The sequence below is a fragment of the Myxocyprinus asiaticus genome, chromosome 19, assembly GCF_019703515.2.
Source record: "Myxocyprinus asiaticus isolate MX2 ecotype Aquarium Trade chromosome 19, UBuf_Myxa_2, whole genome shotgun sequence".
Classification (NCBI taxonomy): Eukaryota; Metazoa; Chordata; class Actinopteri; order Cypriniformes; family Catostomidae; genus Myxocyprinus; species Myxocyprinus asiaticus.
This window is the reverse complement of record NC_059362.1, coordinates 35,894,326-35,911,880: the sequence shown is the minus strand read 5'-3', so window position 1 is coordinate 35,911,880 and position 17,555 is coordinate 35,894,326. Positions and strand designations below refer to the sequence as shown.

Below are 17,555 nucleotides of genomic sequence, written 5' to 3'. Positions count from 1 at the left end.
AGAGCTGCTGACCTCTGACTGGTTAGTCTCTTTACCCTCACAGACGGGACACACCATGGAGAAATCAGACGAGTACTGAAAAGTACTATGATTCCTTAAACAGGTATAAGAGGCTAGTTTGAGACATCTTTCTAGACTTTGTTTGCATAGAGTGCTCTTTAAATAAGATGAGGGGTTGGTGTAGTGATTGTCTACAAATATTTTACAAATATTTTTTCCATACACAAAGATTCTACTGTTGCCAAACTATATAATCACCATGAAATAGTATAATTCACTTATCTTATGGTTCCTGAAATGTTAAAGGAACCATTCACCCAAAAATGTAAATTCTGTCATTACTCAGCCTCATGTTGTTTCAAACTCATATGACTTTCTTTTTCTGTGAAATGCAAAAGATGATGTTAGGGACTCGGCATCAATTTTTTGGTGAACTAACTGTTTAAGGTGTGCACCAAAATTGCTGCTTTTATGATAGACAGACGTAATTAATATTCATGATATTATCATTATCGAGTGACTGTCTTTTTGGCCATGAAGTAGACATGACACAATGTGTATAATTTGTATTGAATATTAGGGATTAGAGCCCAACTGATATGGGATTTTTGAGACCTATACCGATTTTAGAGGGGGCAAATTCACAGATTACTGATATGGTGGCCGATATAGTTAATTTTTGAGCTGGAATGAAAAGGACATTTTCTATGTGGATTGTGCACCGATATGACTATGCAAAGGTACTCAGAAGGCTGCTTTCTTAATCATTTTTATCAAAGAATATTTGACATTATTATTATACATTGTCAACAAATTCTAGAAATGAACACTGAGAAAATAAAGAATAAATAAAAATACAAGAAATCACTAAATAAACATCAGTGCTGTTTAGTATTAATCAAATGCTGACTATTTTATTACTGCCAGTCAATTAGGGGCAGGGTGTAAAACAAGAAGCGTTTACACCTGCCGAGACGAGATAAACAGCGGCAGTGGTGTTACACCGTATTCTGCTATACAGTGTCAGGGGAAACTTTCAACGGTGGAAAATGCAATTCTATAAATGCAGCGACTGGAATTGTTCGGTTGAAGGGGGTACCAAACTGTGAATCCTGAACAAAACAGTTTGGTGAATACATGTTTACACATTAGCTTCCACTCAACTGACAAGCAGTGAAAGTAGCTACGTGGTTAGCTAGTTAGCTATAACCTCATTGTCATGGAGAGCAAAAGAAGGACTTTATTTACTTTCCAGCATTGCGTCTCACCAACTAGGTAACAACATAGCGTGAAAGCAACACTCAACAAACACAATCCACCACTGCACCGTTGTCTGCTGAGCTGCAAAAAGATGCTCTGATGTTTACCTTTCAATCTGCTACATTACTGACTGCACTGACAAACTTTAGCTGGCTAACAGCAAACAGATGTGATAAACATGAGTGACATGGTTGTCAGGGACAGGGTAAACATTATATTAGTTATACTGAAAAGGGAAAATGATGAAGTCATTGTTTATTAACTTTCCAGTATGTATTTCACAAATTAGTTTGCAGCTTACCGAAATGACACTGCTTAACTCCGCCCTGTCTGCAGAGCCACCGTCAGCTCAGAGTCGGTTCTGTAAACAGTGGAATCGGAGCGCGCTCTGCTGGACAAACTACGTAATGACACCAATTCTAAAGCATTGTTTTCTGCATTATATGTTCAGAAAAAAGTTTTCATATCTGCGCATATCGGTAAACATATACGGAGATACAGATATATCGGTAAAAGGCTCATATCGGCCGATAAATCGTTCGGGCACTATTAGGGATGTCTCAATACCGATACTGGCATCGGAATCGGTACGATACCATGCTCATGTACTTGTACTCGTGCTCATAAAAATGCTCCGATACCAAAAACCGATACCATCTGACGTACAAATGTCATTATGTAAACATTCAGGCTGTAATTAAAATCACGTTATGTTCTATTGAGATTATTTAATCGCAAAAGCTGCGATTTAATGAGATAAATATATAGTTTGCATTGCTGCGCGCTTCAACTGTGAGTGCTTGTGAATGTGTAGAGCCGGTGTTGTGCTGACATAAACTCACAAAGTTCTCATACCTTCTCATATGCAGAAAAAACCATCATGAGCTTCGCATGCTCTGTTTGTAGCAGATGACAGCGAGCAGAGCGCTAATTCACTTTGTAGCGCAAGGCACATAAAGACTACATATTTATTTAATTAAATAGCAGCTTTTTGCAGTTTAATAATCATTTGAGTCACCATCCGGCTTTTCTGAATTGAGAAGCTATCTTCAGAGCAACAAAAAAACACTTCAAAATAAAAGCTCCATTTAAATGGAAAAAAAGACAGAAATAGAATATTCACTGTAATACTACTAATAATATTAAATAGTAATTATATTATATTTAAGAAATATCTCACATCTGTGATGCTCTGTTATGTAGCACTTTATTTGACCAAAATTACTCCAGTGTTGTATTTTGGATTGTGCTGTGTTATTTGGTGTTTCTCTATAAAAGCACTGCATTTGATAAAAAATAATACTGTTGAAAATGTATTTATATATTTCATTTGATGAAAAAGTTATTAATTTATTTAAACACCATTTTGATGATAAAATTGAAATAAACTGTTGAAATGGAATTTCACAAAAAATAAAACAAAAAACAGGTATAGACTCAGTATTGGCGAGTACCAAAAAGGAAGTATTGGTACTTGTACTCAAAAAAAAAAAAAAAATGGTATTAGGACATCCCTATTGAATATTTTAAGGAAGGATGTCAGCTGAGGAAGTTTTAAATACAGTACAGGTCCACCCCTGGAGTCGCGAGTTCGAATCCAGGGCGTGCTGAGTGACTCCAGCCAGGTCTCCTAAGCAACCAAATTGGCCCGGATGCTAGGGAGAGTAGTCACATGGGATAACCTCCTCGTGGTCACTAGAATATGTGTGGTTCTCACTCTCAGTGGGGCGCGTGGTGAGTTGTGCGTGGATGCCACAGAGAATAGTGTGAAGCCTCCACACGCGCTATGTCTCTGCGGTAACGTGCTCAACAAGCCACGTGATAAGATGCGCGGATTGACGGTCTCAGACGCAGAGGCAACTGAGATTCGTCCTCCGCCACCCGGATTGAGGTGAGTCACTGTGCCACCACAAGGACAAGGCATGCATTGGGAATTGGGCATTCCAAATTGGGGAGAAAAGGGGAGAGAAAAAAAATACAGTACAGTACATGTCACCTCTATCTTTTGGAGCATGAGCACAATGGCGAGGTCAATTGTGGTCCAATTAATGTGTATACACCTTTTTCCTAAACGTGGAAGTGTTCCACGATTCATAACGGAAGCCTGTTTCTGTTTTCCAGTCTCTAGTGTTTTCACTCGCATCGTTGTATGTTTTTAATGGTTAATTCGATGATCAATTTGTAAAAATTGCCAAATAAAAAAACATAGTGCTGATACTTCACAGAGTCACGATGACCGTCTTTTGACAGTGCCTCATCTGTCAGTAGATGACATGAAGCGATCATCTGAGGTTTGTAACATTAATATCATTAACTACTTGTGTTGTTTTGACAGCCAACATCTGCACAAGTTGATCCTGAGCTCATTTTTACTCTAACTAAAGCTGGGATAGGATTATTTTAACATCAAATAAAAATTACACACATCTCACAGCTTTAAAGAGTTTCCTGATAAAATTAGCTGTACTATGTGCGTGATGTCAAGAACCATGCATTATCATAGATTTGGAGCATTGGTACAAAGTGGCTCCTGCCAATTCTTCCACCTGCCTCCAAAGATAACATACTTTTCCCCTCCCCTTACAAATATACATGTTTAATTTTGCGTTTATTATTCTGGGGAGGCAAGTTATCTTGCCACCTACAAAATGGAAAAAGCTTTAATACAAAGACTTCAGGCATGGCACCTTTGTTTTTCAGGCATAACAACATCAGCTTTGTAAGTTTCTGACTCCTACAGTATAAGCTGGGTTATGGCATTCGTATCTGTTTGGCTAGTACTTCCTTTTTGGACAAGGAAACCCACTGTTCACAGCGGTCATTCCTTTTCTGATGGAATAGATAAACTGCCATTTTCCCCATTCCACCCTTTGGTGATTATAGTGTTGGCAATAGTATACTGTCTCGGCTGATTCAGCATGAGAGTGATAAGGCAGCTGCATTGTGTGGTGTGATGTGAATGCATTTACAGTGGAGGAGAATGAAGAACCTTTGGGGTCTCAAGCTGTTTTTGTTTGTTTGTTTGTTTGCTGTGGTTTGAAAATTGTTTGAGATGTTTTCTTGTCTGATTTGATTTTACAGACTGAATTTGCAACTCTGCTCAAGGAAATATAATTCCCATTTTCATTTGACCCAAATATTTTACGTTTATTGTAACGTAAAGAGGCCATTCACACTGAATGCATCTGTGCTTTTTTTAAAATTGTTTTTCAATTTAAATGTGCGCTTGAAGGACATATTTGACCATTGCGCCGTGTCTCGGAGCATTGAATTTTTTTTAAATGCTGTGTCAAGTTTAAAAGAACTGCAACTTTTAAAAACGCGTCTCGAGACTCCTGCATTCTGTTCTATTTGTGCTATGTCTATCTTTTTTTAGCACAAGATCACGCTCGTCCTAAACGGCCCCTAAATCAGTATGTGTATACAGTATGTATCTGAATGTGTGTTTTACCATTTCAGTACAACATTGAATGCAGCTGTATATAAATCGAAAAACTGTAATCGTAGTTGTACTTCTGCATTTCAAGTACCTGAAATGTCAAATATTTTTGTGATTTTTCTTTGCAACTTGCCTCACACTTGTAACTAAGGTGGTGGAAAAGGCTGATAACTGATTAATCGGCCGATGGTTTTTAAAATCAATTTATAGAATGTTAAAACAAATTCTTAGTCTTTACTATGATGGGCACATAGACACAGACATAGAGGCTACAAGAGTACAAAATGAACAAAATCCCTGATGCAGTTTATTGTGCAACCAAAATCCCAATAATAACCAGAAGAATAACATTTGCATAACGTGGGACATTTAACAATAAATAAGCCTGAAATGCTCATACTTATTTTGGGACTCTTATATTGAAATGACAGACTTAGCTCTGTTAAAATGCTCTATATTGAAGTATTTACCAAATTATGATTTTCATTGCTGTATATTCACCAGATTAAGGATTTTATATATTAAAAAAAAACCACTGTTATACTGTAGAACCAAACCATTTTTGCTGTAGAATCCTCCACAGAGGAACACGAAGGAATAAAAAAATTAAAATAAATAAAAACTATCTGCATAGACTTTTGCCGATAACCGATAGTTCCAAAAAGCAACTATCGGCACTGGTTAATCGGTAAAACTGATATATCGGTCTATCTCTACTGTGTATAGTCTTTGAATCACCAACTCTGATTGTTTTTCCAATTGTTTTTCTATGTATGTTTTTTTTTTGTTTTTTGTTTTTTTTTATAATTTCTTTTAGTCTTTGAATCACCAACTCTGATTGAGGCTACTCGCAATGAATAGATGGCCATCTTTAACCGTTATGCCACGTCTCGTGAAGGAGTGCCACTTTTTTTTGGATTCCGTTTCAAGTTAAAGAGAACTTCAACCGTAAAAAATGCATCTTGAGACTTGCATTCTATTCTATTCTTTGAGCTTCCTCTTGATTTTTTTTTTAATTTTTTTTTTTTGTTTTTGTTTTTTTTGCACAAGAATGTGTTCTGTCTGAACGGCCCATAACAGCATAAATTGACACAGCATCTGAAATGTTAAAGTGTGTCACTTAACATCTGTCTTGCATCTTTGCCATGTAGTGTTTGTTTCTATGAATAAAACAGCATTGCTTCACATCACATCTCTTTTCCTTTAGACCAAGGTCTACACCAACTCCTACCGGATCCATAAGTGCCAATGGGGTGCAAACAGAAGCTCTTGACTATGAAAGATTGAAACAGGTACTTTTCTAAATCAAGAAGTAACAAACTCAAACTGAAATTCACTTTAGCCCTTGTGGGCTTTCGTACAGGGTCTTTTCACTTCCTCAATTACTTCCTGAACTATTTGGTAATGTGTTGCTAAAACAAGTGTTACAATTTCTCATTTTTTCTTATTTAAAAAAAAAACAAAAAAACAACATTGATATTACCAGCACTTCCTAAAGCAGCAGAGGGAGAAATACTGGCTCAAAGTACAGTTTTTGTGGGTGTGTCCAATTAAAGTTCTTTCTACAAAGGCAATACCTCCCTTCTCTTCTATGAATGAGCATGTTAGATATGGAAGGCATATGTAGGAGTCTTACTTATCTGAGCACACAGTTACTCAAGTCGCTCAGCTCTGTCTGCCTTGAACTTGCTTTTTTCCCCCCAAGCGCTTAGTGAACAAGATTTTTTGGGTGGTAGAGGGTTACTAATAGCAACTGTAATTACAGTGACTGAATTAGATTTTGGTCAAAATTTCTTTATTTTAGAACCTATCCATCTGGACATCTTGTCATTTAGTACTTTTCTAGGTGCCTCTATCTTATGTGATCTTACTGATATGAAAACGATTCAGTGACATGTCTCCATTGGATGTCATAACAATATTACAAATAATATTCTAATTGTGTACATGTATTTCATTGCCTTCTAGGACATTCTAGAGGAGATGAGGAAGGAACTATCAAAGCTGAAAGAAGAACTAATTGATGGTAACTTTGTTACATTTTATTGCAAACATATATATGATTAAAGCTTTGTAATAATTACAAACATCAAGAAAAGCTAATATACACTATCAGTATATCAGTAAGTTATGTAAAAAGTTTTTTTTTTTTTTTTTTTTTCTCATTACATTTGATCTATATAACTTCACTATTATTCTAAAATGTGGAAAATAGTAAAAATAAAGAATAAGTGTGTCCAGACTTTTGACAGGTACTATGAAATGGAACTAATGTGTTCCATTCTAATTCTAAAGTAAATCTACAGTTCTTGTTTTTTAATTTCTTGTTTGTATTTGTGTTTTCAGCAATCAGGGAGGAGTTGGGCAAGTCAAATTCTGCATAGGACAATACAATGCACCTGTATTTTTAAATATGATCTGTCTGCTTCAATTTAAAACACTATCTCAAAAGCAATGAAAATGGAAATTTACAGTTTTAACAAGTGGTGATCACAATAACCATGTTAAATTCGGAAGATCTTTTAAGGGTCAATGCCAGGACGGACACAATTTTGAGCGTGGGGGGCACGGGAGGCATATAGTGAGAGGATGCCCAGACACCTCAACGCAACGCCATACACCCAAAGGCTCCGAATCTTGGGGGGATCAGGACACAGTCTTAAGGAAGTGACTGTCAGTATGCAATGGATGATGCAATGGATTACTATGGAAAGATAATAAGATGACAGATAAAGACACAAAGTATTACTGAACTACATACTGTATTAACTATTGAAGAGTGAAATTGTAAATCAAACAGATGACATTCATTCTGTGGCACATTGTTTCGCAAAGGGCAGGCTTTGCTGTTTATGAATTTAAAAGATGGTGGGGTTGAAGTATCGTTAACTGGTTGGCCTTGTATAGAGCAAAACCTTGAATTGGGCCAACCAAATGAGTATGGTCTATTGCTGCAGGACTCTAAAGCTTGTCTTCCTAATACTATTTTAACCAGAATATGTACATTAAAATGACAAAATAAAGCATTATACTTGCAAGTCATTCAATCAACCTCTTCTAATGTACGCCATGGCCATATCAGGTAGCTTAATCGCTCTTGGGACGATAAGTCTTTCAGTCGGTTTTTCATTATTATTCTGACTGCTTCAGACTTCTCTTTTCAAAAGTAAATGCTCGACAGGCTGTCTCTAATGAGCCACTGTTACACGTATACCTTCTTCATCTTGTTTGTTTGCAATCTGTTCGGGAAGATCACAAGGGACTATGCCTTTCTACTGTATATCATTGTAGCTCTTTACCAAAATCCTCTCAGCCAGTCGAATTTAATGTTGACGCCAACGTCGACTTGACCGTATCTGTAGATATTGCTAACCAGAAATACTATGAACTTTTTATTCACCATAGGCTCTTTCGTATTTTGTTCAAATTTCAGTGCATGTCTTATGAATGGTAAGGGAAAAAGGAATGCCACGAAAAATAATTTTGGTTTCAATTCATAAGCAATAAGTGTAGCATTGTTACTCATTTTCCCATATTACATTTTTATTTTCTTTAATCATCCACTTTGCCCTCAAAACTGTTGAATAATGCTGTTTTTCATACACACTCATAAAGGACACCTCTTTATAGCCATAATACATTTGCACGGGTACAGCGTTTTTACTCAATGGTCCATTTTTTTTTTTTTTTTAATAGGATTCAAGGATGCAAAAGATCATGTATGGTAATATTCATCCTGCTTTGGGTATTTACCAACTAAATAAGAAACATTTATATAATGAGGGCCAAGTAACAGATCGCAGAAGGCATAGGTTGAATGACTTTGGGAGTTTTATTATTTTTGCTTTGACCTCTTTCTGCACACTGAAAGACACTCAGTTCTGATTTTTCAGAGGGGCTCTATCTTCCAACATGCTTTATAAGGAACTTTTATTGGGAAATGTGCTTTTTTAAACAGAAATATTTGTACAAACATGACAAGTGTGATTATAGGCTATTGAGAACATGAATTTGTGACCCAGTTTGCCATTTCCCCCATCTTTTCACTTATGTTTAAAACAATTTCCTTTCTCCGTTCGCCATCACTCAAAACAATCTCTAAAGGAATCAGAAAGCTTGTATGGAGTGTTTACAGCATTGATTGCACTTTAAAACCCTATAGAAATAAATTCAAATGATCACATTGCTGGCAAAACAGCCATCACTCTGTGAATGGTAATATCACCAAAGCTAAACAGCAACAATCCCTAGCAACACACTCCCCTAATCCACCTATGTTTTAACAAAAAATAACTATTTTTGATTATGTAAAGCAGGTGAATTGTTTTGATCAGGGTTGATTCATTCCTGGACAAACCTGTTTGTGATCTTCATGGTTTATGCCTTGTTCGGAAGTTGCAAATTTAAAAAGCGTATATATAGAGAGTATTAATATAGGGCCTGCCATAACTTTATTAACTTGTTTTGGCTTTTGCTTCAGTGGGTTACAAAGGAATCTTCTTTGTTTAAAACTAAACATGCATTCACATTAGGGTGACCAGATTCCTGCTTGTGGAAAACGGGACAGCCCCCTCCTAGCAAAAATGAAATTGATGTATCCTTACCTAGGCACAGATCAATGCGAAGCAGAGGGTGCATCCGCATCTGTAACGGTTGTCACCTTGTATTTATCGCTGGCGGCAGTTTTTCTCAGTGTGCGCTTGTCTTTCAAGAGTTTATTGTAAAATGCAGAGCAGTCCAGTCCAAAATTAAGACGTACGAAAAGCATTGCCTTCATGATTGTAACACTGATTCGAGATTTATCCGGTGTCCATGCTGCGTTCATTAATGAAAACACATGCTCCACAGATGCAGATGTCCCAGGCAGGCATAAAACAAACTCCACGACCTTGGCTAAGACTCCGAAGTTGACGGTCTTGGTCTCCAGCTCACGAAAAACATCTGTCCATCTCTCAGACACGGCCGTCTTGTTCATGTGATGCGACGAGTGACAATGTTTTTTTGTGCAAGCACACTCATCAAAGAGCGTGATTTCATCAATCAAACTGAGAGCGGGGATTCCGGAATAGAAGTGTTCAAGGCTTCTCTGAATGTCTTTCCATTCTGGGATGTCTCTCAGTAGGGCCCACTCAAGTTTTCCTGTGTTCTCAAATGAGTAGCTCCAATTTTGGAGGTAATCCACTGATGCTGAATAAAAGTTTGTCACTGCACAAAAGAAATCATCCGGTCTCATGTCACCAGCTTCAGGGCATCCAACAGCTTTTTAATGTCAGAGGGTATGAATGATTCCTCCAGCCTGGCCTGAAAGACTTTTCTCAGGTGCAAAGCTATGGCCGTGCACAACAGAATGATGTCCTTCACTTGCATGCACCTTGTCAGATTCTGAACATTGCTTCACAAAAATATTGCTAACACTTGTTGTGGCACACTTACTTTTAGCAGCATCCACATGCTTTTTTGTATGAACATGCTGCGCGATGTCAGTGCGGACTCCATGGGCGATGGAAAAGCGAGCTCCACAAATCTCACACCTCACTTTACTAGGCTCTGTCTGTGACACCTTTTTTTAGAAATGTAAACTCTTTTTGAAGATCCTCATTAAATGTACATGCGTGCTTCTTTGACATTTTTCCAGCTGCAATTTTATGTGTGTGCTCTTTCAAAGTGACACTTCAATCAGTTTACTAACTGCACATCTATTGATAGGGGATTGTGATTGGATAGTGTAATCCAATCATGTAACCCAGTGTGATTTTATTGGTTTTACAAGCTATATCCTTGGCTACCTTTGATTAGAATACTCACGTGACTGAGAAAGCTGCTTAGGTGATAGCGAAATTTTAGGAGAGGGGAAATACGGGACAAACACTTTTCTTCAGAATAAGTCAGGACACTTGAAAAAGTGCTTAAATACAGGACTGTCCTTGGAAAAACGGGACGTCTGGCCACCCTAATTCACATTCTTCTCTCATTGTCATTTTCTGTTGCATTACGGGGTTTGTGTTATGTTAAGACCACGTATGCTGGTGAGATCTGAGAAACTGATCTTTGTTGTGGCGGAAATCAGTTGAAAAAAGGTTATCAAGAAGTATATCATGTTGTCAGCACATTGAGACTTGATTATGAGAAGACAAAGTGCTGGTCAAATTCAACTGAATGTCCTTGAAATGCAATTTTAGGTTTTCTTATCTTTCTATTTTATCGTTCATGTTGTATCATACTGTTTTCACGTTAATTAGAAGTTTCTTACATGCTAACATTGTTTTGTTTGAGCAAATTCAATAAAAATTGCAATACAATGCTGTTTACATTTGTTTATTTCTGTAAGTTCAATAGAATTTAAATGCATAAATGGTTTAAACAGATTTACAGATTAATATTAAATCGCATAGAATAACCACAAAATGACAATTGCCTTTTTCCCTGACTGTATTTTAAAACACTAAGCACTTTCTTATTCACAAATGTAATAACTACCATCTTGACAAAGCTATGTTAATAGCTATCTGGGCTAGAAATATTAAAATGACCTGTTTGACCTTGGAATCTTACTAATTACTACATCAGTTTTGAATACAGACCTTGTACAGAATGACATCATCCCTGTTTCATACCGCTTTGAAAAACGGGGACATTTGTAGTTCAGTGGTAAATATGTCTTTGAAATTTCACGTTACTTCTCTATTAATTAAAAATGGGGACAATTTGGATGTTATGTATTTTGACCATGGTGAATGTAGTAATGTCATGAACTATAGTATATATAGGTAAAGTTGATCATTTTTCATTGTCTTCTGTTACATATGAGTTTATTCTTTTCTACACTGTATACAGTAGGTGACATTGTGGCATAAAAGTGAACTAAAACAAATATAAACAAGGATTGAATACTGGAACGATTGCAGCTGACTCCACAGCACAGGGACACCTGCACTTGGTCACACTGTTTACATCAATCTTCTTACTCTCTTCTAAAATTCCTTCTCTTCTCTTTTCCTTCACCTTTACCTGCACTTTCCTAAAAGTAAGACGGTAGGCTGCTAACTTGCTTGCTGGCAAACTGGCAGAGAAATTTCAAAAGTAATAAGCTCCCTTGACTACTATTTTCCTCTGTATTACAGCTGAAATCATATGAAACACTTACACTATGTGGGCCTGAAATTGATTTCTGAAGGGCCGATTGCCCCCCTTAGATGCCTCATATTGTTGTGTACAAAGATATTCAATATTGTATAATAATAATAATTATTACACGATTTCACCTGTTTCTATCAGTTATCTCATATGGTACATCCTATGGACCTGTTTTTCTTAATTATACCTTTTATTTTGATCAACTCTTATGCATTATGACGCTGCTTTTCATCACGTTTCCTAGCAAAGCGCAATGTAATGTGCTGACTTACATTTATTGTTGTTCTTTGCAGATACATTATTATACATTTCATTTATTTTTTCCATGTTATTAATGTTGTATTCTTATTTTAAATGCATTCGTTTTTATGATGATGATGATTCTTTTCAATTGCGCTTGCTCCCTGGTCCAGTTCTTTATGTAAAAACTGGCACGAACAAGTAATCAGGAAAGGAAGACGAATGACTTAAAGCTGCTATAGCGAGCAGCCCCCTCTGTTGGTCAAAATAAACAGCACACGGTAAACCTTGAGTCCGCCAGGTAAATCGAGTCCCCATGGGGGTAACCGTTTGTAATACCTGAGTAAAAACCTGTCATGTTATCGTGATAGCATGTCATTGATGTCTAGGCTAACTGAAGAACACAAACAACGACACATCTTTAATTTCACAATCTATAACTTAAGTTATATACTATTGTGTGTATCTTATGGTTTAAAAGTCATTAATAAAAGTCAAATGTCTTATTTACAAAGTTATATCGACATACATCATAAAACGATTTTAAAGGATTTCTTCATAAATTAATAGGTCCCTCAGCCAATGGAATTGCTGTGACGTCAGAGGGAGACCCAATTTTAAGGTGGGACTCGATTTCTCACGACACGTGGCGGCTTTAACAGCGGCTTTCTTTCCATGTATTTTCAATTTTCACTGTTTTGAACGCTAAGTAAAAACCGGGACTGTCCCCGGATCACCCTACTTTAGCAGCAGGTGTTACCGCTTTTCTGTTTGCCACCGCTTGGTGACCATGCTTCAAGTAGAGGAAACAGGAAGAAGGCAAGACTTAACAAAAGACACGCATTGCGTGAATAACTATACTACGCTATTCTTTATCATGAGCAGAGCAGCTCAAGCACCAACGTCTGATGAGTTCGCTGCAGTTGATTTATAGGTGGCTCCTGGATTGAGCATGTAGAGGCATTGCTTCAGTTCATCCAGGGTGAATGCAACAGTGCAACTTTGCAAAGCATAAACCGTGTAAGCCTATAACATCTGCAGTGAATTTACTTTTCACCATACACCGAGAGCCTGGTCTGCGATGAGCAAGTTTGATTTGAGAATGAAACTGCAAACTTTGTACGTAGGCCGTTGGGACTGCTATTGTTTCTTTTTGTAAAACTCTTGGGAGATATTATTTGTTGTTGTTGTTTACATTTTATATATATATATATATATATATATATATATATATATATATATATATATATATATATATATATATATATATAAAATGTAAACAACAACAATATATATATATGGGTGTGTGTGTGTGTGTGTGTGTTATTTAAAGGAATATTTCAGGTTCAACTCAATCGACAACATTTGTGGTATAATGTTGGTAACGACAAAAAATAATTTTGACTTGTCCCTGTTTTTTTTTTTTTTTTTTAAGGTAAAATTGAAGTTACAATGAGGCACTTACAATGGAAGTGAATGGGGCCGATTTTTAGAGGGTTTAAAGGCAGAAATGTGAAGATTATAATTTTATAAAAGCACTTGGATTAATTCTTCTGTTAAAACGTGTGTATTTAAGGTGTAACGTTGTTTAAATTGTCATTTTAAAGTTTTAGGGTTTGTTGACATTAAATCGTCATGGCAATGAAGTTGTAAAATTGGTTATTACTTTACAAAATATTCTTAATATTACTAAATCATAAGTTATACACGCACTGAGCACTTTATTAGGAACACCTGTACATCTAATTTTTCATGCAACTTTCTAATCAGCCAATCTTGTGACAGCAGTGCAGTGCATAAAATCATGCAGATACGGGTCAAGAGCTTCAGTTAATGCTCGCATCAACCATCAGAATGGGGAAAAAATTTGATCTCTGTGATTTTGACCATGGCATGATTGTTGTTGCCAGTGATTTTGACCGTGGCATGATTGTTGGTACCAGACGGACTGGTTTGCGTATTTCTGTAACTGCTGATCTCCTGGGATTTTCACACACAACAGCCTCTAGAGTTTGCTCAGAATAGTGCCAAAAACAAAACATCCAGTGAGTGGCAGTTCTGCAGATGGAAACGCCTTGTTGATAAGAGAGGTAAATGGAGAATGGCCAGATTGGTTCGAGCTGACAGAAAGGCTGTGGTAATTCAGATAACCACTCTGTACAATTGAAGTTAGCAGAATAGCATTTCAGAATGCACAACATGTCGAACCTTGAGGCGGATAGGCTACAACAGCAGAAGACCATGTCGGGCACTTTATTATAGTGTTCCTAATAAAGTGTTCAGTGAGTGTATACTGTATAGTTATATTGTCTACTAAAGCAATATATAATTGAATATACTGGCATAAATGTATGTAAATTATACAACAGAAATCCTGAATTTTATGTTCGCATATTATTTTGAAAGACTGTGGAATATTTGTACTTTTAAAAATGCATTGTTACACCACAGGACCATTTAAAATGAACTAGTGAAGGTGAAAATGTGATTAAAACAGTGAGAGAAAAAAAAGTTAATGGTTACATGTTAACTGCCCAAATATAATGAGGAAAAAAAATGTAGTCTACATAAATAAAATGTACTTTTAAAATGTTAAACCTTTTAAGTGTTTGTATTACCAATGTATTTTTTTTTTAATGCCAGTGGTGTAGAATTTTATTCTAAACTCTGAATACAAATTTCAATAACTTAAGTTCTGTTTTGTCCAATTTTTATGTAAAGAAAATTGGTATGTCATCACAAGCATAACCTCTATCACACTTACTATTTTACATATTGTAGATTATTTAATATTAAAGTAGCCTAATAAATATTAATAACAACATTAATATGATTTATTACTGAAAACAACAACAAAAAACAATAGTCAGTTTTTTATTCAAAATTTGGAATAAAGTACAGATTTTGCTCTAATGGAAAGAAATTGGTACTTTTATTCACTAAAGTGGCATTCAACTGATCACAATGTATAGTCAGGACATTAATAATGTGAAAAATTACTATTACAATTTGAAAAAAAAATTAAGAACTTCTTAAGCTACTTCAAATGTTCTCATCAAAAAAACAGCTTTGCAGATCCTTGGCATTCTAGCTGTCAGTTTGTCCAGATACTCGGGTAACATTTCACCCCACACTTCCTGTAGCACTTGCCATAGATGTGGCTGTCTGTCCTTAGTGTCTAGCTGATCCCACAAAAGCTCAATGGGTTTAAGATCCATAACACTCTTTTCCAGTTATCTGTTGTCCAATGTCTGTTTCTTTGCCCACTCTAACCTTTTCTTTTTGTTTATCTGTTTCAAAAGTGGCTTTTTCTTTGCAATTCTTCACATAATGCCTGCACCCCTGAGTCTTCTCTCTACTGTTGTACATGAAACTGGTGTTGAGCGTGTAGAATTCAATGAAGCTGTCAGCTGAGGACATGTGAGGCGTCTATTTCTAAAACTAGAGACTCTGATGTACTTATCCTCTTGTTTAGTTGTACATCTGTCCTTTCACATCTCTTTCTGTCCTTGTTAGAGCCAGTTGTCCTTTGTCTTTGAAGACTGTAGTGTACACCTTTGTATGAATTATTCATTTTTCATTCATATATGAAATATTCATTATTCATTTTTATTATTTTTTTTTTTTTTTTGGCAATTTCAAGCATTGCATAGCCTTCTTGCCTCAAAACAATGATTGACTGAGTTTCTAGAGAAAGCTATTTCTTTTTTGCCATTTTTGACCTAATATTGACCTTAAGACATACCAGTCTATTGCATACGGTGGCAACTAAAAAACAAACACAAAGACAATGTTAAGCTTCACTTAACGAAAGCAAATAGCTTTAAATGTGTTTGATATAATGGCAAGTGATTTTCTAGTACCAAATTAGCAATTTAGCATGATTACTCAAGGATAAGGTGTTGGAGTGATGGCTGCTGGAAATGGGGCCTGTCTAGATTTGATCAAAAATGACTTTTTTCAAATAGTGATGGTGCTGTTTTTTACATCAATAATGTCCTGACTATATTTTGTGATCAGTTGAATGCCACTTTGGTGAATAAAAGTACACATTTCTTTCCATATGAGCAAAGTCTGTACATTATTTCAAACTTTTGACAGCCTGTTTATTGAAATGTATTTCTTTTTCTATATGTACACTGGCAAAGTCAGAAATAGGATGTTAAAAGCATACTTGTGAACAGTTATCCATCTGTAAATAGTAAGTGAACAAAACAGATCAATTCCTGCTGGCGTCTCGTTTGAGTGATTATGTATTTAAAAAACATAAATTATGTATTGTTTGAAAAAACAACGTTATAAAGGTATATTTCAGATTGATTTCGCATTGAATATCTCAATATTACATAACCTTTACAATCTTGATGGTTACTTCGCACGTTTACAAACAAGCACACAGTATGATGTCGTCATATCTCACTATGATAATCAGTGACAGTCAGCAACTCGCCAGGACTCCATTTTGTTACACTGTCAAGCCCGACTCCCCAAGCTCAACCGGCCCTCCACCAATCAGCGCTCAATTAAAACACTCCGCCGTCCAATCAGGAAATTGAGAAATTTAAAAACACGACATTCCACCCAATCAAAAAGCTTCCCGCCCTCAAGGACGCTGGTAGGTTGAGCGGACACAGAGGGAGGAACAAGCAGTGAGCGGGGGCCATTGGTTTTTTTAAAAAATATTCATTATTTTATAAAATTCAGCGGATAAACTTTTGTGATTATTTAAACTTTGTACATCGATTGAAGGTAAGAATTCCTCAATAATTCACTTAGCATATTTAGTGTTTTAACTCCAAATGTAGTTTTTGTTGTGACTGCGTAGGTAACGGGACAGAACTAGATCTGCGCTAAGTTAATATAATGTCCTGCTATTTAACGCTCGCAGGCGTACCTGTATATAATGTGTGAATTTGTACAGCAATTACATAGCATTATACTCGTAAATAGTGCAACTATTTGCCGTTGCTTCGGTGTTTGACGTGAATTGATAACCTACATTTCTAGCCGGCTCGTTAGACAGGAAACTTGGGAAACGCGCGCATGTATTGTGCTCTAATGCAACTAATTTGTTTTATCGCCCAAATTAGATTGTACATTCATTTGGAGAAATATTTGAGTTGTTAATTCATTGATATCTCATTCGATTTTTCGGTTTCATTATTTTGTTCCCACACGAAAATGCAAGTGAAAAATTCCTCTCGTGCAGTCCGTCGTTGCGCAAAGTTTAGTGGGCTGTGTGGTTTGGCCGTATATATGTGTGCAAAATAAACTCAACTTTCGCTAGAAACGTTTATGTTGCTTTCTATACCCGTGGTACATTAGCAATGATATAGCGTCGCTGTGTATTTGAACCAATCGCGCATGTGGACTGACAATGGTTTGAAAACATGACGTTTTCCCTCCATTCCTCTGTCATTCTTGTGCTCTTTTTTTTTTTTAAAGGAGCAGCATGTGTACGTGTTCTTAGTCTCACATTAAA

At 36.3% G+C, this 17,555-nt stretch overlaps 2 protein-coding genes and 1 long non-coding RNA gene across 8 annotated transcripts in view; all 3 read left to right on the top strand.

Moving 5' to 3' along the window:
* Positions 1-10,998, top strand: part of enah (ENAH actin regulator) — a 167,680-nt gene extending 156,682 nt beyond the window's left edge. For 4 of the 6 annotated variants that reach the window (XM_051645213.1, XM_051645212.1, XM_051645210.1 and 1 more), the window contains 4 exons: positions 44-103; positions 5,907-5,991; positions 6,668-6,725; positions 7,046-10,998. In XM_051645213.1, the coding sequence (XP_051501173.1) occupies positions 44-103; positions 5,907-5,991; positions 6,668-6,725; positions 7,046-7,083 (241 nt within the window). In that variant the 3' untranslated portion in view covers positions 7,084-10,998. The remainder of the gene's footprint in view (positions 1-43; positions 104-5,906; positions 5,992-6,667; positions 6,726-7,045) is intronic. The other 2 variants (XM_051645211.1, XM_051645216.1) reach the window with 1 other exon arrangement.
* A 1,456-nt stretch (positions 10,999-12,454) lies between these two features.
* LOC127410084 (uncharacterized) lies at positions 12,455-14,670 on the top strand. The gene is made up of 2 exons (XR_007892075.1): positions 12,455-13,192; positions 13,509-14,670. It is a non-coding gene; the product is annotated as an uncharacterized LOC127410084 (long non-coding RNA).
* Positions 14,671-16,691: 2,021 nt separating this feature from the next.
* Positions 16,692-17,555, top strand: part of lbr (lamin B receptor) — an 11,039-nt gene continuing 10,175 nt past the window's right edge. The window contains exon 1 of the mRNA XM_051645316.1: positions 16,692-16,822. The gene's annotated coding sequence lies outside the window, so the exon portion shown is untranslated. The remainder of the gene's footprint in view (positions 16,823-17,555) is intronic.